Here is a 27,341-nt window from a genome sequence, read left to right as displayed (position 1 = left end):
CATGAGATCTCCAAAACCTAGAATTGTTTATGAAAATTCCACCTATAAATGAAAATATTAGATTATTAACCTATTTTTTAATGTTTCCGAAGTCTAAACTTAGGAAAATTGGTTAATTAATCAAAATTAATTAAGTCAAGGTCAGAATAGCCTAGAAACGCACATTGATCGACTTCAAGATGATCCTAGCCTTTGATTAACTTTTAATCTTGGTCGTTGGTGCTCCAAAAAAGGATTATAAGAAGTAGTCGATGGGCACTTGGAGAAGATACTTGAGCAGTTTGATTTCCTTGGTAGATCGATTTCCAGAGAGCAACAACAGTTGCCAGAGAGCTAGAGATTGAAGCAGAGTCAGTGAGGGACAGAGGTAGTGATCTAGAGGAATTTTTCCATATCCAAAGAGGAAGCAGTAAGAGGCCGAGCTATTCCCAGTGAGGCAGCACAAAGGACTGCGTAGTGCTTCAAAAGAGCAATTCGATTTGGCCGAAGGAAAATTCGATTAAGCTTCCAGAGGTCGGGAAAGTCTTCCAGAAGGATGGAGAATCAGTTTCCTCAACAGAGATAGGCATAATGACTTCATTAGTGGCAATTCCGAGCTAGATGTCCAAGGGTCTGCGCAAGAACTACACAAGAACTGTGCAAGAGTTGATGCAGAGGGTCCAGGATGACAGGGTTTTTGAGGTAGAGTTGTGCCGAGATTGCTTGTGGAGAAAGGGAAATTCCCTTAGATAATTTTCGCCAAATTTTCTTGTTGTTTGGATTGCCCATTGGGCATCCATAGATTGTACTCAGATTTCACTGTTGCATAATAATAAAACCCTCATTACTGCACTTCTTTTCCCAAGTTGGGTTTTTTCGGGGACATTTGTCCAAAAATAACGGTGTCATATTTTTACGTGTGCGTGCTAGACTTTTTCAGATTCCAGTGCTATTTTTTTCTTCTACAATATTTGTTTGTGAAAATCATAGTGTGAATTATTTGGTATTTGTCATAGAAAACTGCAAATAAATTGTTAAATAAATTAACAATTAGGAAAATAATTTCCAAACGCTGTGATAGATTGAAATTTTCACATGGTATCAGAGTGTGAGTGATCAACTAGGAAACTTAGAAGCGGAGAAGGGAATTTCGCTATTCAGTGGGAACAACAGGCCGAAATTCCTAGAGGCTACGTAGTTCATTGACAGGCAGGCCGAATTGCTAGGGCAGAAATTTGTTTTTCAGTTGCAAGTTGGCAGAAAATTCGAGTTGCACAGGATAGTGATTCCAACAGTCAGAGGGAGCAACAACAACTCAGATTTTCGTTGAGCAGATTCCTTGGTTGGATCAAAGGGTTTTGCAACAACAAAATCAACGTTGGGTGGAAGAGAAATTGCACACACGGAGGGAGATTTCTCCAATCGGGTTTCTAGCCAAGAAATTTCATTTTCCCAATCATAGATTGGCATTAAGAGCTGGTGTGAAAATTCTTGAATCTAACACATCAGAAAGCCCTACTGAATTTTTTGGTTGACTATCTCCTACTTGTTCTATACATTAACAAGTTGTTTAACTGCATAAACATCAAAGTAAACACAATTGCATCCTTCACAAATATACAAACCATGCACTGAAATAAACTGAGACAATAACACAAGGGACACCATTATTTTTGGACAATCATCCCCGGAAAAACCCAATTTGGGAAAACGGGTGCAACATATATGAGGGTTTTATTATTAAGCAGATTTCGTGAATATAACTAGGGTGCCAGAAATGGCTCACCAACAGAGAATATCCTCGGTAATAGTACCTCTGCAAACCAACAATCGGATGATCAAATGCCACAGTGACTCCAGTTGCTCCCTATGCTAGACAGGGAAAGCTGCTCCAAGCACTGCTCAGGAACTGCGTCACTCCTCCAAGAGCTGCGTCACCCTATCCCGGGCCCCGACTCAGAATCTGCTGATCTGCTCTTAGTCTGCCCCACAAAATTGCCCCAGCGCTGCCTCTGAGGCATAACGTAAGTCTCTACGGCTTCTGCGTTTCCTGCATCAGCCTCTGCATCCTTTGCGTCAGCTCTACGACCTCTACGTTAGCCCTTCTAGGGCCTGCGATATCTCTCCCCGCACTGCATTGCCTCTCTGCTATGTATTCTTCAGCCTCAAATGACAATCCCTTGCTGAACTGCCCCTTGCTGCAACTTTGATCACTAACTCGATTTCCTCAGCAAACCCTGCCCTAGAAAATCGAATTCTTGATCTCTCTTGATGTATCTCCAATTGACCCTCAAGCCTCCTCTTATACTTTTCCCATTGACGTTTCAACGGCAGAGATTAAGTCCCTAATCAACAACTAAGATTAGAACTGGCTTGATCCTCGTCACTCAGAACTTTCTCACCCATTTTATATTAATACACATTAATATTTTTATTTTCTAAAGTTTAGACTTAGGGACCCCTTAAAAATATTATTTATTTTAATATCTCTTCATCCGGGTGGAATTTCTCCAAACGATTTCTGGGTCTTGGAGATCTCATGTGCCTTAGCCTCTCCACCAAATTTCAAGGCTAGAGCACATCCGATGCTACCCAAAATCAACACTCCCTCTTAGCGAGGAATGTGCTCTAGCAATGCTTCAGCATAGAAGCATCACACTGATCCTCCGCATCGGTCCTCTATGTTGATGCTTAGCCTAATGCCCCACATCCACTGCATTGCTGCTTCCTATATTGTTGCCCATGGCACTGCCACTGCCACATCTATACTGCAGCTCCCTCTCAAAATGCTGCTTCACGCTGCACATAACACTGCCACTACTAATTGTTGCACCACAACTCAACTACCGAGAAGTAAGTAACTGATCTCACTCAAATACTAACATCTTGCTCAGTCTGGAAACCTTGTGATATTGAATCTACCTATGCTGCTATCTTGTGCTCCCTCTGCTGCCACTGTGCTACTGCAACCTCTTCTGTGCCTCTCGCACTGTTACAACCTGCACTGCGCTGCTACAGACTTCTGCACTTCAGCATTGCCTTGCTGCTCCACCACACCTTGCTCCACCCGATACCTATCATCATGCTACTGTTGTTAATGGCTTTCGTATCCAGATGTGATCCAAGAATTTGGGCACCTCAAGGATCCCGCCCTATTGTTCTGTAGTCCCCTTGACTACAACTTTATGTCTCCCCACCTATTCTCTAGAGGTGCATGAGCACTCATGGCACAATCGTCATCAGTCTCGACATCCTTCTCCGCCTTTGCTGGAGCATCCTTTGAGTTGAAAGCTTCTCCCTTGCCTTTCTTCCTGGGGCACTAAGAGGCATAATGTCCCAGATCCCCACAGTTGAAGCACTTGACCTTGGAGATGTCTTTCTTCTTCCTCTTCTGAACCCCCTGCTGTATCATCGATGCGAGAGCTGCATCCTCCTCCTCCTCCTCCTTGATTCAAACTCCCTTACCGCTACTCCCCGCCTTGGTCAATCTTCGAAGCTCTTCCTATCAAAGGGTTTCCCATATCTCCTCCCAACTGGGGAGAGTTTCTCTACCCAAAATGCTTTGGACAAACATCTCGCACTCCTCGGAGACTGCATTCAGGGTAGTCTTGACCATGAACTCTGGATCCGGTGTAGACCCCATGGAAGTAAGGTCACGAATTCCTTGCAACCTGAGAAGGGGTGTATCTATCTCCTCCCATTTCTGCATATGATATGACCTCCACTGATTCTATAATAACATCTTCCGCTGCACGAAAGAGCCCTGGTATAAGGTGGTCAGTGTCTGCCACATCTCCCTTGTTGTGTTCTTCTCAACAATAAGTGGCATTACATGATCCTTGACCCTGTCTAGGATCATGCATTTCGCCTTCGCTTGGGCCTCCTCATACTTCTCATTTGCATCAGAATCAACTGGGACAACTACTGTTCTCAAGGCATAGTCCTTGATGTGATATTTATCCAGGATTGCCAGGATCCTGGCCTTCCAGATGACAAAATTGGAAGCCCCGTCCAATCTTTCCTGATCCCTCAATCCATACTCTGCCATCTCTGCTCCTCTTCTCTAGACTCCCTCTGAGTCCTAATTTCACCTCTCGGAAAATCTTCGGCCAACTATCGAATCACTCCTCCTTTGCCGCTGCAACCCAGATCTAAATTTCTTGGCTAGAAATCTGTCGAGGTAGTGCTTCCCTCTACCTTGGTTCAATCTCCTTAGACACTGTTCTGCGCTGACAGAAACAACATCCCACCAGCTCTTCAAATCGAAATTTGCTTAGCTCCCTTCACCTCGGCAACTGAAGAATTTGAGCCCTTTTGGCTCTATGCAATCACAGTGAGAGACGGATCAGCTCCTCCTGGCCACTACGTCAATCCTTCCTGGCTCAGAAAGATGACTTGACAGTGTGTAACCCTGATTTGCTCCCCTCTTCCACTGCGTTGGCCTGGACAGCTGACGCAGCTATTGCGTGGGCTCCTCCCAACTACTGCGTCACCTTAACCTGGCTTAGAGTGCTGACGCAGGCACTGGGTGAGCCTCTATGTCACTCCTCCTTCTGCGTCTTTGGCTCTGGAACAATGCTGTCACTCTGGATAACTACTTTTCTGCTGCAAATTCTCTGGATTTCTTGGCTGGTGTCTTAAGTCATCTATGATCTGCAATCACTCTGATACCATGTGAAAATTCCTAAATGTAACACATCAGAAACCCCTACTGCAATTTCTGGTTTACTATCTCCTACTTGTTCTTTACATTAACAAGTTATTTCGCTGCATAAACATCGAAGTATACACAATTGCAACCTTCACAAATACACAAATCATGCACTGAGATAAATTGAGACAATAACACAAGGGACACCGTTATTTTTGGACAATCGTCCCTAGAAAAACCCAATTCGGGAAAACCGGTGCAGCATATATGAGGGTTTTATTATTAAGCAGATTTCATGAATACAACTAGGTTGCTAGAAATGGCTCACCCAATAGAGAATATCCTTGGCAGTAGTACCTCTATCCGGAGATAGATATTCCAGCAAATCAACAACCGGATGATCAAACCCCACAATGACTCCAGTTGTCCCCTATGCTGGACAACGAAATCTACTCCTAGCATTGCTCAGGAACTGCGTCACTCCTCCAGGGGTTGAGTCACCCTATCCTGGCTCAAAATTTGCTGATCTGCTCTCAGTCTGCCCCACAGAATCTCCAGCGCTGCCTCTGAGGCCTAGCGTCAGAATATACGACTTCTGTGTTGCCTGTGTCAGCCTCTACGTCCTCTGCGTCAGCCCTACGGCCTCTGCGTCAGCCCTTCTAGGGCTTGCGCTGTCTCTCCCGACACTGCGTTGCCTCTTTGCTATGTATTCTTCAACGTCAGATGACAATCCCTTGCTAAACTGCCCCTCGCTGCAACTCTGATCACTAACTTGAATTCCTCAGCAAACCCTGCCCCATAAAATCGAATTCTTGATCTCTCTTGGTGTATCTCCAACTGACCCTCAAGCCTCCTCTTATACTTTTCCCGTTGATGTTTCAACGACCGAGATTAACTCCCTAATTAACGGCTAAGATTAGAACTGGTTTGATCCTTGTCACTTAGAACTTTCTCACCCATTTTATATTAATACAAATTAATATTTTATTTTCCTAAGTTTAGACTTAGGGACCCATTAAAAATATTAATTATTTTAATATCTCTTCATCCGGGTGGAATTTATCCAAATGATTTTTGGGTCTTAGAGATCTCATGTGCCTTGGCCTCTCCACCAAATTTCAAGGCTAAAGCACATTCGATGCTACCCGAAATCAATAGCTAGCAGATCTGTGCATTCCAAGAGGGAGGGCGAGTAGCAAAACCAACAGTCGATCACAGGGAAAGAGGGAGTTTTCGACAGATTCAGAGATGGCCACAATAGGGCTTAAAGATCAAGATAGGTTGGAGGGAGCCTCCAACTATGTCATCTGGAAGGCTAAGATGTCTTTCGTTCTAGATGAATATGGCCTCAAAGCCTACATAGATAATGTGGTGGCAGTTCCCTAGGATGCGGACCCACTCAAAGAATACAGGAAGGAGATGGCGAGGGTGAAGCGACTGATCTTGAATGGAGTTGAGATCATATATTCTCACATTTGGCAGACAAAGGTACAACCACAGAAATGTGGGTAGATTTCTCCATGCCATATTAGAGTTCTTCCAAGTAGCGGAAGATGTTCCTAGAAGAAAAGCTCAAATGCATCAGGATGCAGAAGGGAGAAGGCATAGATCCCTTCCTCACTAGGATTCAGGAGGTCAAAGATCGGCTTGCGGCTGTTGGGGCAGCACCTCAACCATCAAAGTTAGTATGGTTGGCACTAAATAGTGTCTCAAAGGATTGGCAAGCCTCCCTCCAAAGTATATTGCGCAGAGACACGTTACCTAGGTGGGAAAGGATGTGGGCCGATTTGAAGCAGGAGGAAACGAGGCGAGCTTTGCCTAAGAGCTCCATTAGTGGCAACAAAAACAGCGGATTGAAGGGTGTGAAGGAGGAGGAGAAAGTGGACCTAGCATCGAAGGGTCCCAGTCAGAGGCAAGGGGAGTATAAGAAGAAGAAGAAGAAGGACCTGTCAAAGGTCAAGTGCTTCAGGTGTGGTGAGTTCGGTAACTATAATGCCTAGTGTCCTCTCAGGAAGAATGACAAGCAAGAGAAGAAGGACTAGCAGACAACATCCATGGAAATAGACAAGCTTTCCTCTAGGATAGAGGAAGAGTTTGCTATGTTCACAGATATACCTCCAGGAGTGAGGTGGGGTGATTTGGTGTTGTAGCCCTAGAGAGCCACAGAGAGTGAAGAGGGTCCTTGAGGAGTCCACCTCATGGATCATTACTTGGCTACGGGGCCCACAGTGTTCAGTAGTAGTTGATGCAGTCAGTACCAAAGTGATAGTCGTAGATTAGTAGCACTCGAATGCTGAGGAGCGTAGTGCAATGTTGACAGCAGAGTAGGTGGCTCAATGCAGAGTTAACAACAACACAGCTTCTTCAGTGACAGTGCAGAGTCTAGTAGTAGTTAGAACTCAGGAGACAAATGCATCATACTGAACACAGATGATTTAGTATTTTGGATGCTTCTTAGTTGCAATTGCAACAACAACAAATGAGAGGGAGTTGCAGAGTTGGCAGGAGTATGGTAGTGTCAGCAGCAACACAAATGCAACATCAAAGTCGTGCAGTGGTTGGTGGGCAGCAATAGCCAAACATTAGTAGCGTGACAGGAGATGAGACAGAGACAAAGTGTTGTGACAGGGTGTGTAGCATTAGAACACAGTCCTCGCTAAGAGGGAGTGTTAGTTTTTGTAGCATCGGATGTGTTCTAGCCATGAAATTCGGTGGAGAGAATAGAATGCATGAAATCTCCAAAACCCATAAATCGTTTCTGTAAATTCCACCTAGAGATGACTTAATTATATTATTAACCTATTTTTTAATGTTAACTAAGTCTAAACATAGGAAAACTGGTTAACTAATTAGAATTAATTAAGTCAAGGTGAGAATAGTCTAGAAACTCACACAAATCAACTTCAAGATGATCCTAGCTCTTCATTAAGTTTTAACCTTCGTCGTTGGTGCTCCAACAAAGGACTATAAGAAGTCGATGGGCACTTGGAGAAGACACTTGAGCAGTGCAATTTTCTTGACAGATCGATTTCCAGAGAGCAGCAGCAGTTGCTAGAGAGCCAGAGATCGAAGCAGAGTTAGTTGGGGGCAGCGGCAATTTGATTTCGCTGGAGAAAAATTTGATTCAGTTTCCAAAAGGCCAAAGAATCAGTTTCCTCAGTAAAGATAGGCATAATGACTTCATCAATGGCAATTCTGGGCTAGACGTCCAAGGGTCTGTGCAAGCACTGTGCAGAAGTTGACGTAGAGGGTCCAGGGGGACGAGTTTTCTGAGGTAGAGTTGTGCTGGGATTGCTTGTGGAGAAAGGGAAATTCCCTTAGATAATTTTGGCCATATTTTCTTGTTTTTTGGATTGCCATTTGGGCATCCATATATTGTACTCAGATTTCACTGCTGCATAATAATAAAACCCTCAACTGCTGCACTGATTTTCTCAAGTTGGGTATTTTTGGGGACATTTGTCCAAAAATAATGGCGTCATATTTTTATGTGTGCGCTAGATTTTCTCAGATTCCATCACTACTTTTTTTCTTCTGCGGTATTTGTTTGTGAAAATCACAATGTGAGTTATTTGGTATTTTCCATAGCACACTACAAATAAATTGTTAAATAAATTATCAATTAGGAAAATAATTTCCAGTCACTGTGACAGATGGAAATTTTCACAATAAAAACTGCATCCACAATGTTTTTCATGTGTCATGTCTCAAAAAATGTTGGGATGACATCAATCAACAGAAATGGAACTTCCTATGCTAGAAGATGAACGAAGAATCATTTTAAAGTCAGAATGTATGGTCACCACCATTGAGAAGAAACTTCATTCCACAACAAATTAATAGCTTATTAAAAGGAAAAACCTTCTAAAAGAACATATGTCAAGGGATACATAAAAAATCAACCAACAATATTCCCATTACATTTGCTTTAAGGACAAAGAAAGGTCATGATATATACATAAAAAAAGTCAGGAAATAAACCCAGATATGATCAATTTAGAGTTAGCACAGCTAACAGACCGATGAAGAAGTAAAAACTGCTGCTATAATGGCAAGGAGTCAAGAACAAGGCACAAAGAAATAAACCCATATATTTCATGAATATCGAAACAGTGTGCATCTAACAGACCAAAGTTTTAAATAATTCACCTTTCCTTCGCATTGGCGAGTTGAGGAGTTAGCTTAGGTTTACATGTATCCTTCTGTTGGAATATAAGTGCAGACATAATAGCAACAGCTTGAGCTGGTTCCAGTTCATCAATCTGATTCTCAAATAGCATCTCTGTGGCAACTAGCTCATCTCCAGAATTGATTTCGCATGCCACACGACCTTTAAGCTTAACAACAAGGTCACGATCAATGCAGCCTACTTCCTGCAGTACTTCAATCTGACACAATACCAACAAAAGAAATCAGAATAGGAACAATAACTCACATGCCAGTAAGTGACAGCAACACAGTAGTGTATTGGGCATTTCCCTTATTCAATCTTCTAGGATGAAAATTAAATCTGGATTTGAACAGAAATGTACGTACTCGCTGTTGAAAATCAGGCATTTGCTGAAGTGCATCATCTGACATTTCATATCTCAGTTTCCCAAGCTTTTCTTTAAGTATCCGCCGATTATGGACTATATTATAATTTTCTTGAAGCTTTGGACAACCATGACATTGGTTTTGTGCCATCCTTTGTAAGAAAGTTTGTCTCTTTTGGTACTCTTGAACGGTATCCAGATCATTCAGCTTGAGGTCTGAAATTAATTAGTACCGAGCATTTGAAAAGTATTCAGCAAACAATTGGTGATTTTTCTTTTAACAAAGGCTTACTGACTTCTTTCCTTAGTGCAAGCATACATATACAGAGGTACAAGTAGTTGAACACAACGGTGATGATAAAAGGGCAAAGCAACCTAAAATTGTAAACGAGCTAGTTAAAATTCAATCTGAGGGAATAACTGCTTCTGCACAATATTTATCATCTCTAATAACCCAGGCAGTGGAAGGGAGATAAATGATGTGCTTTCCTATTTTCTAATACAAGCATCAATTACCAAATAACAAATGACTAAGTGGCAAAGTAACTAGAATCATGGGTGAACTGAAGCTATACCTTAATGGCTACAAGACTTTGAATGTTTAGAAAGGTATTTCCCTAAGTGCAATACCATAACATTTTCTTTTCGCTTGTGAGTTTTTGGTATAACAACCTTTTCCTTAGAGAACTTATTCAGTTCAACAGAGATACATATAATTCAAGTCAAATTTGAAGTTACACTGACTAGTAACTTAGCCTGGTCACACTTGGTCAAACTGCCTCCTAGCCAAGTCAAACATATGCCCAATAAGATCTGCCTGATCTGATCTGCTAGAACCGAATTTCGTCATTTCTTCTGCACCACTAAAATATCGGATCTGCTTCCCTGAGAAGCCCAGAAATTCTGCTTTCGATCTGCCTCAGTTTCATCCTATTCTCTGCTTCAGATTCATCTTGTTCTCTTGCCTCAAATGGTCCAAATTGTTTGCTTGAGGATGAGGTCAAATGCCTCATATATATATAAGACTGGTTGGCTGAATGGGTGCTGTTACCCATCACCTATGGGTAATGTATATAGGAGAAATTTTTTCTCCTAGATGGTCCTCAACTGACAGCCAGCAGCGCCTTGCAGCCATCAGATAGCTCGATGTGCTATTTTTTCCACCACTTAAGCCAACTATTGATTTCGGGTAGCATTGGATGTGCTCTAGCCATGAAATTTGGTGGAGAGGTTGGGGCACATGAGATCTCCAATACCCATAAAGGGTTTGGGCAGATTCTAAACAGATCAGGAGATATTAAAATAATTAATATTTTTAATGGAGTCCCTAAGTCTAAACTTGGGGAAAATAAAATATTAATGTGTATTAATATGAATCTATGTTAGAATGGTCCAAAAGACATGGATCAAGCCAGATCTAGTCTTAGCCGTTGATATGTCAACAGAAAAAGTATAAGAGGAAGGTTGAGGGTCACTTGGAGAATACACCAGAGTGATCAGTCATTCTATTCTCTAGAGCAAGGTTTGCTAAGAGAGAGAATTAGTGATTAGAGCAAGTGTGAGGCAGAGAGGGGTTGACACAGTCCAGAGAGAGGCTGACGCTGGGCTTTCTAGGGTAGATTTGTTCTGAGTAGCTGCCGGAAGGATTATCCGGGGTTTCAGCCAGAAGATTTGTTAGAAACTGAGAGGTATTACTGCCAAGGAAATTCTCTGTTGGGTAGGTTAGTTTCGGCACCCAGATTGTACTCTGATATTGCTTAATAAGAAAACCCTTAGATTGTTGCACCGGTTTTCCCACATTGGGTTTTTCTGGGGACATTGGTCCAAAAATAATGCTGTCATATGGCGTGTTTGTTTTTGTTTCTTTTAGTTGTTGATCTGTAATATGTTGAGCATGCACTAGTGTTTATTTTCAGTATTTACATTGTAAATAACTTGTTAAGTAAAATAACAAGTAGGTAGGAATAAATTAGATAAAGTGCATGGAGGGTTTCTAAGTAAACTTAGAAAATTCAACATGGTATTAGAGCGTGATTGTAAATCACAGGAGGACTAAAGGACATCAGCCGAGCAGAGAAATAACAGTAGAAAACAACTGTCCCGAGGTGACAAAAGTTGTTTCTAGCAGAGCAGCAACAAGGGTGACACAGTGCCTAAGTCATCAAGGGTGAGCCGAGAAGAGGCAACGCAAAGGCTAAAGAAGGCAAAAGAAGCCTCACACAGAGCCACACAGTAGCTGGGAGGGCTGACGTAGTTGGCTGAGGAGGCCTGGTTGCTGGTGTCGGGATAGCGCAGAGCCTAGGAGCTCTCACCTTCAGGTTCCTGGGGTTTAGAAGGCTGCGGGAATATTGCAGAGTGGAGCTGGTGAGGTACTGTAGGCAGAATAGTACTTGACAGAACAAGGCCAGAGGAGTTGCTATTGAGGGTTTCTAGCCGAGGAACCCGGATCAGTGGTGTAGTTGCACAAGACAATCAGAGTAGGGGGCATCTCGACAGCAGAAAAAGGATTTCCAAGAAGGAAATCAGGACTCAGAGGGAGTTTAGAAGAGAACTTCCAGATGGGAAGTAGAGACTCAGAGGAGTCGAACTTCCAGGAGGGAAGTAGAGGAGCATCATGGCACTACACAGAGTAAGAGACCAGGATAGACTAGACGAAGCATCGAACTTCACAGTCTAGAAGGCCAGAATCTTATCCGTACTTGACAAGAATCGTGTCAAGAACTTCGCCTTGAAGGTAATAGCTATCCCAGCTGACCCTAATGATAATGACAAGTACGAGGAGGCAATGGCGAGGGCCAAGAGCATTATCCTTGACGGGGTCAAGGATCATGTAGTACCACACTTAACCAAGAAGGAAACGACATTTGAGATGTGGGAGGCTTTCAAGAAGCTATACCAGCATAGTTTTGTGCAAAGATCTTAGAAGAATGCTGCTTGAGAATCAGTTGAGGTCGTATCAGATGAAGAAGGGAGAATCGATTGACACATTCCTCTGAGGACTGAATGAGATCCGAGATCAGTTGACTGCTATAGAGGCGACATCGTATCAGGAGCTGATGGTGAGGACAACCTTGAATGTTGTCTAAGAAGACTGGGAGGTGTTTGTCCAGAGTATATTGGGCAGAGGGACTCTCCCACCTTGGGATGAGATGTGGGCAGCGCTTCGCTAGGAAGAGATCAGACAACAGTCGAAGACGGGTAGCAGCAGCAAGGGGATCAAAGTCAAGCAGGAGGAGGAAGATGTGGCCCTAGCATCTGAGGGAAAGCAAGAGAAGCGGAAGAAGAAAGATCTCTCCAAGATCAAGTGCTTCCACTGTAAGGAGCTAGGTCATTATGCGATCCAGTGTCCAAGGAAGAAGACTAAGGGAGAGTCTTCCGAGACTAAGGCAGCGCCAGCACGGGCAGAGAAGGAAGTTTTGACAGACGATGACTGTGCCATGAGTGCACACGCACCACTTGAGCGGAAGTGAGGAGACATTGAGCCATAGTCGAGTGGACTACAGGCAACGAGAGGCAGGATCCTTGAGGTACCCAGCCTCTTGGATTAGAATTTGCTACGAGAGCCCCGAAGAGGAGTAGCAAGACTCACTGAGTTGAGTAGAGATGAATGCGGATAGAGCGACAGAGAGAGCTACAGTAAAGGAGTCCTGAGACAGCGCGAGGCTAGCAAGCTGCAACAGTGCAAGAGGCACAGAGTGTTGCACCAGTGTAGGATGGCACAGAGAGGAGTGCAACGGTGTGAGATGCAGGGAGTTGTTGCAGTAGCGTAGAGGTCAGAGAGGGAGCACTTGTCAGCGACAAAGGGAGCTTCAGCATCAGTGGGTGTCTCTAGCCCAACAGAGAGATCAATTACTTCTCAATAACTGAGTTGCAGTGCAGCAGTGGGCAGCACGATGCAACATGATGAAAGGAGGTGCAGTTCAGATGCAGTGCTGGGAGAAAGGACCAGCAACAACACGGATGCAGAGGAAGCTGTCGTATAGATGTAGTAGTGGCAGTGGTAGAACCATGGGTAGCATTACAGGATTCAACAATGTAGAGGATGTTGGGCAGGAAGGCCTAACATTAGCACAGGGACCAATGCTGGATAATCAGAGTAATACTCAATGAGGAGTATTGCTAGAGCACCGTCCTTGCTAAGAGGGAGAGTTGATTTAGGGTAGCATCGGATGTGCTCTACCCATGAAATTTGGTGGAGAGGTTGGGGCACATGAGATCTCCAATACCCAGAAAGGGTTTGGACAGATCTAAATAGATCAGGAGATATTAAAATAATAAATATTTTTAATGGAGTCCTTAAGTCTAAACTTAGGGAAAATAAAATATTAATGTGTATTAATACGAATCTGTGTTAGAATGGTCCAAAAGACATGGATCAAGCCAGATCTAATCATAGCCATTGATTAGGGACTTAATCTCGATCGTTGATATGTCAACAGGAAAATTATAAGAGAAGGCTTGAGAGTCACTTGGAGAATACATCACAGTGATCAGTCATTCTATTCTCTAGAGCGGGGTTTACTAAGAGAGATAGAATTAGTGATCGGGAGACGCAACTGAGGGACATTTGAGTACAGAGAGACAGAGAGGAAGAGATAGTGTCGGAAGAGTAGCGCAGTAACCAAGGACAGTGGCGTAGAGGTAGCTAGGGCTCACACAAGGCCACATAGAGGCAGCCGAGAGCTGTGCAGAGCCTCAGAGAGGCCAACATTGTTGACGCAGAGGGCCAGAGGGTTGAAACAGGGCCTTCCAGGGCTAACGCAGACCCATCCGGGGTGATGCAGGGCCAACGTGAGGTAGAGAGGGACTGACGCAGTCCATAGAGAGGTTGACGCTGGGGTTTCGGGGGCAGATTTGTGCTGAGTAGCTACCAGAAAGATTCTTTGGGGTTTCAGCTAGAGGATTTGTCAGAAATTGAGAAGTATTGCTACCAAGGAAATTCTCTGTTAGGTAAGCTAGTTTTGGCACTCAAATTGTACTTTGATATTGCTTAATAAGAAAACCCTCAGATCGCTGCATCGGTTTTCCCACATTGGGTTTTTCTGGGACATTGGTCCAAAAATAATGGTGTCATAGGGCGTGTTTGTTTCTGTTTCTTTTAGTCGCTGATATGTAATATGTTGAGCATGAACTAGTGTTTATTTTCAGTATTTACATTGTAAATAACTTGTTAAGTAAAATAACAAGTAGGTAGGAATAAATCAAATAAAGTGCATGGAGGGTTTCTAACTAAGTAAACTTAAAAACTTCAACACCAACCATGTGGTCCCTCGCCCATCTGTTATGAATGTATGTTTGAAGGCGGGCCTCCTGACCCCAAAGGTATGACTTTTCATTGGTTTAGTTAAGTAATTTTGTTTACTTTTCATGGACACCTTTGGGCATGGATTGGTGGGGCAATTCGGTGAAAAGAGTGGCCTAGTTCTGTGCTCGTCTCTTATGCTGGATTTGGTGTTTACTGTTGTATTCTAGTCCCGTGCGATCTCCTTTACTGACCATTAGTTTTAGGGTTGGCACTACATGAGAAATCCCGATTTTGGTAGCATGGTCTAGCTTCCCGACACTATATACATTGCCCTTTTCTACTCATTTTGACCCAATTCATCATTTTTCCCATCGGGGTCCACATAGGGTTAGCCTCCCCCTCCCCTTGTTCACACCTTGGGTCGGGCCTGGAACAATGTGCCAGAGGTTGATGCCACTAAAAAGAAAGGAAAAAGCATAATTTGACCACTCTCAACAGGAAACATACCACAAACTGCAAAAGATGGCCAGGATAAACAAACTTAGCATGTGGGCAAAAGCCAAACATAAGTTCTACCCCTCATATATGGCCATCATCCTGGTTCCTATAGGCCCTAGATAAGCCCCCTCCACATTAAGGAACCCATGATTGTCACAACCCCTGGTGGGCAAGGAAATGCCCCACCTTAAAAGGGGGTACCTACTGCTATATACCATGCATCATACTCTCATCCCCTGGAACCCTGAGCAGTTACGAAGAAAAATCAATAAAAGGCAAAAGGCATATGAAGAAGGGTGGAAAAACAAAGGCCAAGGTAACTTATGTACCATGATTTCTCCCTCCTACACTCATATACCCAAGTGTGGGATTCCCTCATTATAGCTACTCTTTGTCCCATCACATGTGGCCTGGATCATTCCCTTGACCCCCACTCTGTTCCATTATTATGTCACTTGCCACCTTCCACTTGATGGATGTACCATGGACATGTCACCCTCTTTAAAGGTTGAAACCACCTAATAGGGTCCTTGGCTAACCTCCTTATTGAGCTTGGAGACACTTGTACATGTCAAAGCCACTATGGAAGGGCATGCCACCACAAAGTGCCTCATTGATTCCATGATTTGTAAACTCTTTTACTTGATTATTTCAATGATTTGTTGTATTGGAGGTGTTGACCACTGGAGTGGAACCTGACGATTATATGAATACTCCATGCCCAAGGATGATCCAGAGGACACTTGTACCATCAGATATCATTAGTCAACAATCTTCTCATCATCTTTCTTGTACTCAGATTCCACACCCTGTGGGGAATTGTAATAAGTGATACTAGTAATGATGAGTTTTTTGAGTCTGTAACAGGTCTAAGATGTTGGGACTTGATCAACAAATGAGTACACCTTGGAGTGTTTTTTTTATCTAGTTAATTATCCATTCCTTTTCAAAGGCAGATAATTTTCTGGGTTTTTTCACTCACTTTTTACCCCAAAGCCAAGGTGACAGTTTGAAAGTTGAACCCCTAACACATCTTAGTGTCTAGAGTCTATGTATATTACCATACTAGATCACATAAAAAAATTCATGGAATTTGCAGGTCAAAAATTGCAAATAAAATTGTATTTAAATTGTAATAAGTGTAGTCTAGAGAAGTTGTATGGGGTATGAGCAATCAAAATTATACCTCTCACCCTCAACTTTCTACTATGCCACACTTTGAGGGTTTAATAATGTGTTTTGGACCCTCAAAACTCACATTTCCTAAGTTTAATGGAAATTGTGGCATTTAATAAGCTAGAATAAAATAAAATAGAGAGAAATCAATTATTCCGTGTAACAAAATGACGTGGAAATGACTTGCGATTATTCTAGGTCAAAGAGTTGAGTCAACGGACATGTGGGAGATGACTAAGCACACTGCATCATAGATACACCATTATTTCATAAAAATGAATTTCCTAGAGATAAAGCAACAATTTCACATGGAAAATCGAATTTATTAGAGGAACTCATGCACTGAAGGAATATTCCATGGTATATTTGGACTGAAGATTAGGTGGGGCCTCATCTCACAGTTATCTCAGTTTCTTCTACTCACTCTTGAGGACTATGAGTTGCACTCTGGAGGAATCACGTAGTTCATGGAGGAATCACGCAGAGCTATCTGGGGATGATCTACATATGTGGCATCACTTAGTTTGAGTTTGCATTTGTTGACTGGAGTTATCACAGTACTTGGATTCACTCATGGATGAGTTTAGTATGCCATATATGGAAATCGATTTCACTTGATGTGCACATATGGAATTTGATTTTGCTCTGTTGTTTCCATCTACTCCATATCGAACTTGACTTATCTTTCCTTGGGATTTGCTCCAAGTTCAGTTTTCACATGCGTTCTTCCTTGGGGTTCGATCCCAACTCTCTATATAATGAGGCTATATGCTCTCATATTGTATCATGTAATACGAGCTATTGTGCTTGAAGAAACTCTGCGGGATTGTATTCACTACCTGCAATATAATACAACAGTCTTTCGAGTAAAGCGTGATGGTGCTCTTCTCCTTGCATGCGTGGTAAATTCTTGACTTCTTGTTATGCTTCTATTTATTTCCTCATGTCATTGTTTCTTTCATGCTTGTTTCAAGTTACATTAGTATGTAGCTATCTCATATCAATATAAGAATTAATTATTTTCTTTAGGAAAAGAAATCTTCTAGTGGATAATAGATGTATCTCTAGGAATTCTTTCCACTGCACTTATTTAATTTCATGTCAATTTAATGATTTGTGGTGAAGTTTTGTAGATGAATCATTATTTAGTCAAGCTTTTCAAGCGTGAGGGGAAATTCTCGGAGGAATCAACCCATTGAAAAATATTCAAGGAGACCTGCATGCTTTGAATTCCTAAGTCTCATCTATATCTTATTTGTGTCTTGCGGGGATTCTTTCAAGTTTCTTAAAGCTTTTATTTCTTGTATCAAAATATCAAACTTGATTATTTTTATTTTTACGTATTATACTTCATTTATCAATATATGGCTATTTCAAAGAGCTAAGTCATGGCTAGTCAAAGAGGAGAGCTTGTTCATACTCTTTGGCCTAGCCTCTTGTAGATTATTTTTGTAACATACTTTGTAATTACATTGAGCTAACATTTGTTGTTGTAGATTGTTTCTAACATGTTCTCTTGCAGCTACTTGCGGGATTCATCATCAGAAAATTACTTACAAGTTTGCATGCAAGACCTTGGGGCTCAGATTTAGTGATTACTTCCACCTATAGGCTGAATTCATCTTGAATAAGGCTGTGTTTTTCTTGAGGGAGGCCGAGTTCATTTTGGCAATCTCTTTCTCTCTCTTGGTCGTGGCCATAGAGGAGGCTTATCTTCTCTTCAAAAAAAAAAAAATCTGCATTTTGTTGAGCCTTTGTGGGCCTCAAATTGCAGAAATTTTTAGCAAGGAAAGGTCCATGGTTTGATGCCAATTTGTTAAAACTTTCCTTGGAATTTAGTGAAGACTTCATTGCCTTTTTCTTCTTGTAACAACTAATAGAATTTCTAATTTTGGGAGCGTGGGTTTTAACCATTGGTATCCGGTATCCCTATCTCTCCGCCTTTTGGAGAGGCTTGGTGGTTTGACTTTCTTGCTTTATTTCATTTTGCATACATATCATCTAATTGAGTAATTAACACGACATGCATCACACTCATTTTGCATGCACTTTAATTTAATTTACTACATGTTTTAAGTCCATAACAAGTTCAGATTTTTTTGCATGCAAGCACTTTTTACTTGATCTTATTTGGCTTGAACAAAGTTCCAAGTTTACTTATGCTACATCGTTAAACACATTTTACATTCATTAAGTATTTGGACAAATTTTCTCCATAAAGTAACATTTTATTTCATGTCAAACAAGTACATTTCAAGTAGAAGTTAATTCTCATTTTTTGGTTAATTTACTTACGGCCCCCAAGCATCACTAAAACTTACCTCCAACTTAAGTTGGTTGAATAAACTTTTAGGGACTCTCTACCTCTATTGACTCCTCATTGTGAGATCCAAATATTTGGGCAAGGATGAGGTCTGAGGACTAGAGTTCAATTGTAACTTTGTTTTAACAATAATTAATAAAATGAACCAAGAACAACATTCCATCACATTTGCTTTGGTTTAAAGTCTCACATGCAAATCTTATTTCAAGAGGCACTTTGGATGCAAGCATTGTAATCTCTTTTAAATTTACAACAAGTTTAATTTTCTTGTACTTGGAAATTGACTCATCTTTTGGTTTAATTGCATATTGTCATGAATGGTTGATTTCACTTTCAAGTACTATTATTTTGAGTTGCAAACTTAATTGCATGTTGTCACCTTGGTCTAAAATTTGAGTTCTTTTTGTATCCTTTAGAGCAAGATAGTTTCCATGCTTTGATTTGTAGACTTATGCATCTTGAAAGCATTTATAATATCTTGTGTTAACAATTTATTATTTCACTTTTCAGGGTTATTTTGGCTTTTCATTTGAAAGCATTTCACTTCATTTTAAGCAAAATATAATTTCATTTCTTAAAGAGTAAATACTTGGAAGACACTGGTTGTTTATGTATTTCATGCTTATCTTATGATTGTTATTGCTCATATCAGTTTTTGCTTATAAATCTTAAAGAGATAATCTATTTAACTCTAACAATTCTCCTAGAAACTCACATCCTTTTTAACTTAACTTTTCATTAGGGACCACCGTGCTTAGCTAACCTAGGAGATAGCTCAATCGGAGAGAGTCGGGATTAGTTTGACAACCCCTTCTCTGAGTTCCCTGCCACCAACCACACCTTATGGGGTTGAAGGCTTTTCTCAATAACTTGTAGGTATGTGTAGGCAGTAGGGTCAACAGGAAGGAAAGGGGACGCATTGGATCTTATGTAGGATTGCAGGTGGGTCTCCATTTGGGGCTTGGTCTCCCTATACGGGGTACTAGCCCTCTAGAGGGCAACATGGGCACTTGTAGGGTGAGCGTTAAGAGCCATGGGTCTCCACCATAGCAAAGAGTACTTCATGGATCCCTAACACCGATCATTGATTGCTCGTGTTCCACCTTTTGGATGAGGATGATGTTGATTGGTGGTTGTCATTGATGTCAACCCAAGTAGCACCAAAGGCTACCCGATCTTGCATGGGCATTTTGACTTGACAACTCATATTATTTTGCATCAAATTTCTTCTCGATGGATTCTACTCGTCGAGATATTTCCATTGATATATGGTATGCCTCCCAATTCTTCACAGTTTGAGAGTTATTTGCATTTGGAGTCAAAAACCCCCATTAGTGGGTTCATCACCTTATTCCCCAACAATTTTCAATATATGACGGGGATTCTCACTGTAATCTCACCCTGTTTATGTTGAATAAATTGAAAATCCAAAGATAGTAATCCAATCATTGACTTTACATTCGGGTAGGACCATATGCCTAAGCCAATCATTGATTTCAAATTTTTAGTGGAATTGAAATTTTTCTATATAGATATTATTAAGGGGTAGTAATTAATTAATTAAATTAAGGATATTTATTATTATTTAAGTAATAAGTATTAAGAATTTTATCAAAGCTATTTTTTAAAGTATTTAGTATTTATTAAGAATCACTAAGTTACTAAAATATGAGACCTTTGGATTATATGGCACATTTAAAATAAATTCCTAAATTCCTAATATGCCTCCCTAATGTCTACGTCATAAAATTCTCTAACGTTCATATTTACAAGCCCCTTACAATTAAACCTTAGTCTATAAAAGAGATAATATACATCATTCTCTATGAAGTACATATATATGGCTTATCCATAAGATTACTTCTGATTTTTTTCGGCCATCCCTGAGGAAGTAACGCAGATCATTAGTAAGGGACAGGGTTTGATCTCTTTTGAAAGTTTAATTTTGCTAAAGACTTGTTTGAGTGCAGGACATCAGCGTTATGAAAATGACATTGAAGTGAGGGCTTAGTACATTATCTTTTCTGATTATTTTTGGTCATCCCAGAGGAAGTAACGCAGATCATTAGTAAGGGACAGGGTTTGATCTCTTTTGAAAATTTAATTTTGCTAGAGACTTGTTTGAGTGCAAGACATCAGCCTTATGAAAATGACACAGAAGTAAGGGCTTATTACATTATTTTTTTGGGATCTGGTGATTCGTTGGATATGTTGTTCTGAAGTTTGATGGGTAAGGCCACAGGCTTGTTTTAGCCATAGTCCTTTCAAAAGGATGTTCCTCATCTGTGGCTACAAGAGAGAAGCCTCATTAAGCCAGTGAGGTAGCATAAGTGTCTCATTTGCTGCCACAAGAGACACATTTTCTTAAGGTAGTCTCGGTGACAAAGATTAGCAAGGTCCTTTTTATACAGTCCACATGATCATCAAAAACCTTACCCTAGAGTGAAGCATTCAAATAAAAGAAAAGGAGAACTACAACACTAAATAGTGGCATGAGTACAGGACAGTTTCATTTACAAATTGTTTCATCCAGTGTTGCACGAAGCGCCCCCCCCCGGATCGAAGCTCCGAAGCGCGCCCCGTACGGAAGCGCCTAGGAAGCGCCGTACGGAGCGCGCTTCGGATCCATGGAAGCGGCGCTTCGGCATTTTAAAACGCTTCCTGAAATTTCCGAAGCGCTGGCCGGAAGCGCTGCTTTCATGCCTCCGAAGCGCGCTTCGTACAGCGCTTCGGGCCTTCGAAGCGCGGCGATTCGGAGCAGGAAGCACGGCGATTCGGAGCAGGAAGCGGCCGCTTCGCGCATGCTTCCGTACGCTTCGGCGAAAAGGGGCGCGCCCAAGGGAAAAAAAACACTCTTTTTTCAATTTTTTTTTAAGTTATGTTCACTCAACATTAAGGGGGTGGGTCAGGGTGAGGTTAGAGTGAGGTTAAGGTGAGGAATGAAAAGAATAAAGCCCCCATTCATTCCTCATTTTCTCACTTTGAGTTTATGAGAGTTGGAGAAGAGAAGAGAGGAGAGGAGAAGAGAAGAGAGGAAAGGAGAGGAGAAGAGAGGAGAGCTTGGAGGAGTGAAGAAGGAGGAGCTAGGAGAAGGAGGAGGAGCTTGGAGCAAGAGCTTGGAGGACTTCATCTACAAGAGCTAAAGAGGTAAGTTCAAACCCCAAACTCCCTTGTTTTTTTGACAATTTTTTTGTATTTTTCTCCTCCCTCTCCTACTCTTTCCCATTGTTTCTACTTGCTCCTTTATTTACAGGTTGCCGTTGTCCACCACCTATATCCATATTCCAAGATGGTGTTCTTTTGGCTTCTATGTATCATTCCACTCTTGGTTTTAATGATGGCAAAGGTGAGGAATAGAAGGGAAGAAACAGAAGAGGACATTGGTGATGGTCCTAATAGGAGTGACCCAATGTATGATGAGGAGGAAGGGTTTGAAGAGGAAGGGGATGAACTTGAAGGGGACACTGAAACACAAGATGGGAAAGCTACATCAACACCCTTGTGGAACTATGTGACCAAACTTGATGGGGGAAAGGGTGGTGGATCTTACAAATTTGTGTGCCCTCATGGTTGTGATGGAGGAAAACCATATTATGGTTCATATACCTGTTTGAGGAGGCATCTTTGTGGGGTGCTGGACAGTGATGAAAAAAAGGGTTCTGTGGGGGTACAAATTTGCCCAAACATTTCAACTGAAGAAAGAAGAAAATACATCCAAATAGAGATGGCTGCACAACAAAAAAACAAGAAACAAAAAACTCATTCTGAATCAAGTGCAACCTCTAAATTTGGTAGCTGCTCATCTCCTCATGGTACTTCTGCAAGCTCTGGAGGTAGAAGAACAATAGGAGATTTCCTTAATGTTGCTGGGAGGGATGATGTGGATGGAAAGATAGTCCGTTTTCTTTGTGCTTGCGGTGTACCATTCAATGTGCTTCGCTCTCCCTATTGGCATGAAATGGTAAAGGCCATCAATGAAGCCCCAAAAGGATACAAGGCCCCCAACTATGAGAAAGCTAGAACAGTGTTATTAGAAAGAGAAAAAGCTAAGGTTCAAAGAGCTTTGACACGTTTTACAAATGAGTGGGTAGATTCTGGGGTATCCATTGTATCAGATGGGTGGACAAATATTAGAAACCAACATTTGATAAATGTTCTTGGTGTTTCTTCTAGTGGTGCAGTATTTATTGCATGTCATGACTCCTCCTCCATCACTGCATCTGCACAAAACATTGCAGATCTCCTATTGAAATCAATCAAAGATGTTGGTCCGAATAATGTGGTTCAAGTGATCACAGATAATGCAGCAAATTGTAAGGCAGCAGGAAAAATTACTGAGCGTACTCATCCACACATCTTTTGGTCTGGGTGCCTGGTTCACACATTGAACCTTTTGATGCATGATATTGTGAAACACAAAGAATGTGGGTGGATTGCTGAGGTTTACAGGAGAGGGAAGCAGCTCATTAAATTCATCACAGGGCATACAAGGGTAAACTACTTCTATGGCACTTACTCCAAGTTGCAATTGCTTAAAATTGCAAAGACAAGATTTGCTAGTTATTACCTCACCTTTAGGCGGCTAGTGAAGGTGAGACAAGCTTTAACTAATCTGGTGTGTGCTGAAACATGGGATGAAATTAACACTGACATAGATGGTGCTAATGCAGTCAAGGACACTGTTCTTGACAGCTACTTTTGGGGACAGGTTAAATATGTTTTGCAATTCACCAAACCAATTTATTACATGATCAAGTTTGCAGATTCAGATCGACCAGTAATTGGGGAGGTGTATGAGCAAATGGATAGCATGTTGGGGCAGATTAAAGACATTGTTGAGCCTAGAGATATCACCTTGTACAATTATATTCGTGTAGAGGTGGAAAACCGATGGGAAATGCTAAATGTTCCATTGCATGCATTAGCATATGTTTTGACACCTAAATACTATCATCCATCATGGATTTCAACACCAGCACCTGGGGGGGGGAAGTAGGAGAAAACCACACCAAGATCAAGAGGTTCACAAAAAATATATGGCTGCATTGAGTAAATTAATCCCTGATGAGGAGGAGGCTGCATTGGTACGGAGACAGGTGAGCAACTATACGCTCAACACTGGTCCATTTGGGAGCATGCATGCAATTAAAGATCGAGAGACTTTTTCTGCTCTTGAGTGGTGGAACATGCATGGAGGGGGTACTCCGCTTCTACAGAGTTTGGCATTGCGGGTGCTATCACAGGTGGTAAACACTTCTTCTGCAGAGAGGTGTTGGAGCGCTTATTCTTTCATCCACAGTGTTAAAAGGAACAGGTTGAATTTAGACCGGGCAGAGAGCTTGGTTTATGTTCATTACAACTTGCGATTGTTGTCCCATTACTGTGAAGATGCAAAGTCTAATAAAGACTTGTTGATTTGGGACAAGAATCCAGAGGAGCCCAATTTGGAGGATGGAGTGTTGCGACTAGAGCAATTAGAAGATGCTCTTATCCAGGTATGTCCATTGTGGTATGAATTTTCCAATTTTCCCTTATAAAACATTTCTCTAATTCATGTTTTTAATTTTTTTGTTAACTAGTGTTTTTTTTTTTTGCATGATTTTTTTGAGCGATTCTAGGATGATGATGACCGTGTTGATATGCCACCACCCCCACCCCCATCTGGTCCCTTGGTTCCTAGGTTCCATGGTTCAACACCAACAACAGGGGGTTCTTCTTCATCAGTTTCAGTGCCACGACTTCCACAGGCACCATCTTCATCATTGCCACCACGTGGAGGCCCGCCACCACGTTCTATTCGTGGTGGAAGGAGGAGAGATTAGTAGATATATTCACAATCTACTACTTTTTGTCATAGATTACTCATTAGACTTGTAGACTTGTGAATTTGAATTTTGAACCTTTTTGGCTTGGCGGTGACCAAGTGACATATTTTGTAAACATTATTATTTGAATTTTGGACATGACAAATGTTGACAGTTGCTCACTTGCTAGATAAATCATAATATGCTCTATGTTTTATGTTTTATAATATGCTTAAATGTTTTATGTTTTATAATATGCTTAAAAATTTGATGTATGTTTGTAATAGCTAGAATATAGATGATTGTTGTACATACTAGTAACTACAATGGAATCATGGATGCCATATCTATCTTGATTTATGCAAAAATATGCATGTTTTCATGTCTTCTACAATTAATTTGGTATTTGGGATGTTTGTTTTGAGTATAAATGCAAAAAAATATAATATATATATATATATATATATATATAGCAGACGCTCTGCGGACGCTTCGCTTCCTAGATTTTTGGAAAATGACGCTTCGGCGTCCCCGCTTCCAAAAAACGCTTCCGCTTCGCTCCCGCTTCGTGCAACATTGGTTTCATCGTCAAGGATAGCAAAAGGGCAGTAAGGGTTATGTGTTCAAGAATTAAGGCTTCAAGGTGACAAAGACATCATTGCAGTACATTCTTCCTGCATCAAGGTAAGTCAAGGAAGAGGACAAAAAGGTGCTTGGGACATTAGCAAAACATCAAAGACAATAGTCTTTTGAAGCGTTTTAAGCCTTGCAATTTAAAAGTATATCTACGATGCATTCAAAAGATCACTGCAGCTAGCAAGGACCACACATCAACAAGGGTAAGTCTGCTACAGCAAGGTATGTCCATTCAGTGTTTATATTTTGAATTTTGAATTTCTCTCTGACAAATGTTTTGCAGGACAGTGTAAGTATTTTGTTTGTGTATTGGTTTGGGTCTTGTTTGTTAACGCATGTGCAGGAAGGAGGACACTCTAGGACAACTTGGACACATATTGGAAGAATGTGCAGTACCAAGATACCATCATGTGAAGCAAGCACAACAGTTCATCTACAACTGCAAGTGATCCAAGAAGCAGTGTCAAGCGTCAAGTCTTATCAAAAGTCATTATTGAAAAGTATCATCATTGTAAAGGATCACCATTGTAAGAGAGTCATCATTGAAAGAATCATTCCCGTAATAGAGTCAATCTGCCTAGAGTCGAAAAGGCATTGTTGGGAGGTATAGAAAAATATGGTATATGATGCAAAGGCTAAAGATCTTATTATCAGTGGGCTTATCGAATATGTTTATCTTAAGGTTTTGAGTTGCAAAACTGCTAAAGAGGTATGGGGCAAGCTTGAAGACATATATGCAGGGAACTCAAAGGTGAAAGAAGCAAAACTTCAAATTTCAAAGGCAAAATTTGAGCAACTCAAAATGAGGGAAGATGAAGATATTGCTGCATACTTTCAGTGTGTTGATGAAACAACAAATACATTGGAAGGTTTGGGAGAACCTGTTGAAACAAAAATTGTTGTCCGAAAGATCCTACGAACCTTGCCAGCAAGATTTAATCCTAAGGTATCTGTCTTGGAAGTTAGATCGAATTTGACCAATCTCAGCATAGATGAATTGCATGGAATTCTTACGGCATATGAAATGAGAATTGAAGAAGAGGATGGCACATCTCACTTAGAAACAACGTTTGCCGCATCCAAGAAGAATAGTAAGGACAAGCAGACTCTGAAAGCAAAAACTTGCAATTGTAAGGATGAGGAAAAGGAAGAAGATGAAGAAGAATTCTCAGATAAAGAGTTTGCCTACTTCACGCGGAAAATGAGAACAGGTACGGGAAAATTCAAAGGTAAACTTCCATTAATATGTTTTGATTGTGGTGAGGTTGGGCATTTTGCAGCCAAATGTCCTCACAAAAATGAGCTTGTTATGAAAGGAAAGAAAAGTCCTAGGAAGTTCAACAAGCAAGGCAAGAAGAAATGGTTTAAGAAAAGTTTCTTCTCCAAAGAAGATAGCTCCTCATCCGAAGAAGACAATGATAACGAAGAAGAATTCAATAGAAGAGTATTGTTTATGGCCAAGCACAATAAGCAAGAGGCAGTTGACGAAGAAGGAGAGGAAGAAGAAGAAATGACTGAGGATGAATTTCAAAATGAAGTAATCAGGGTTATCAAAGAGCTCAAGGCCGAGAAGAAGCACGCCAACACTCTTGAAGACAAATTAAAGACAGAAAGGGGACAGGTCCTAAATCTTAAAATCAAGGTTGAAAAATACAAACGAATTGATGAATTGCTCAGCAAAGAATTAAAGGAAAGCAACAAGGAAAGAAAAGCATTGGACGTTGCAATTGTTTCTTTATGGAAGGAAGTAAAAAATGGAAAACCTCTTCAAAACTATACCAACAACTCAAAGGCTCTGGATGAACTCATCAGCAACCAATGATCATGCAACGACAAGACTGGTCTTGGTTACAAAGAAAAATTCGAAAAGGAGTCAAGTCCTTCTATGACAACTAAAGAAGATGGATATGCAAAATCTACCAACCAGGTAGATTTCCCAGCTAGATCAAGAGATCAAGATTCATAAGAAGAACTTTGGAAGACAATTCCTCGAAGAAGATTTCCTCCTAGGTATCAACCTATCTTTTATGGTCATTGTTATTCATGTGGCAAGTTTGGACATAGAGCTGCAAAATGTCACATGTATGTTTGGAATGAATATAATTCCATGAGATCTCTTAGAAATGGATATTCCAGAACTCAGCATAACATCAACAGATTTGATCAATTGAGAGATGATATTGAATGTTACAAATGTATCAATTTTGGACACCTGGCCAAAGATTGCAAACTTGGAAGCTCTTCAAAGGAATTCTCACAAAATCAGAATGAACAAGTATGGAAAAGGAAGACTGAAAGGTGTGCTCTCGATCTCAAGGCTAAAAGAAACAAAAACATATGGTATGTTGAAAATGGTTGCTCAACGCATGTGACCGGAGATAGAAATAAGATCATATCCTTGAAAAAAAAAAGGATGGAACAATGTCTTTTAGAAATGACGGGTCATCAAACGTCATAGGAGCAGGTACGGTCACTCTTGGAAGAAAAGATGCAT

At 41.1% G+C, this 27,341-nt stretch overlaps 1 protein-coding gene across 1 annotated transcript in view; it reads right to left on the bottom strand.

Moving 5' to 3' along the window:
* LOC149146917 (RNA helicase, ATP-dependent, SK12/DOB1 protein) overlaps positions 1–27,341 on the bottom strand; it is a 565,347-nt gene that overhangs the window by 24,719 nt on the left and 513,287 nt on the right. Inside the window, exons 21-22 of the mRNA XM_089440900.1 lie at positions 9,167–9,381; positions 8,780–9,018 (exon numbers count right to left, since the gene is read on the bottom strand). Of these exons, the coding sequence (XP_089297026.1) occupies positions 8,780–9,018; positions 9,167–9,381 (454 nt within the window). The remainder of the gene's footprint in view (positions 1–8,779; positions 9,019–9,166; positions 9,382–27,341) is intronic.

The sequence above is a fragment of the Pinus tabuliformis genome, chromosome 9, assembly GCF_031772625.1.
Source record: "Pinus tabuliformis cultivar Carrire ecotype Pingquan chromosome 9, CPIR1, whole genome shotgun sequence".
In the NCBI taxonomy this organism is placed as follows: Eukaryota; Viridiplantae; Streptophyta; class Pinopsida; order Pinales; family Pinaceae; genus Pinus; species Pinus tabuliformis.
The sequence above is the reverse complement of the archived record's forward strand: the minus strand, read 5'-3'. Positions and strand labels throughout refer to the sequence as shown.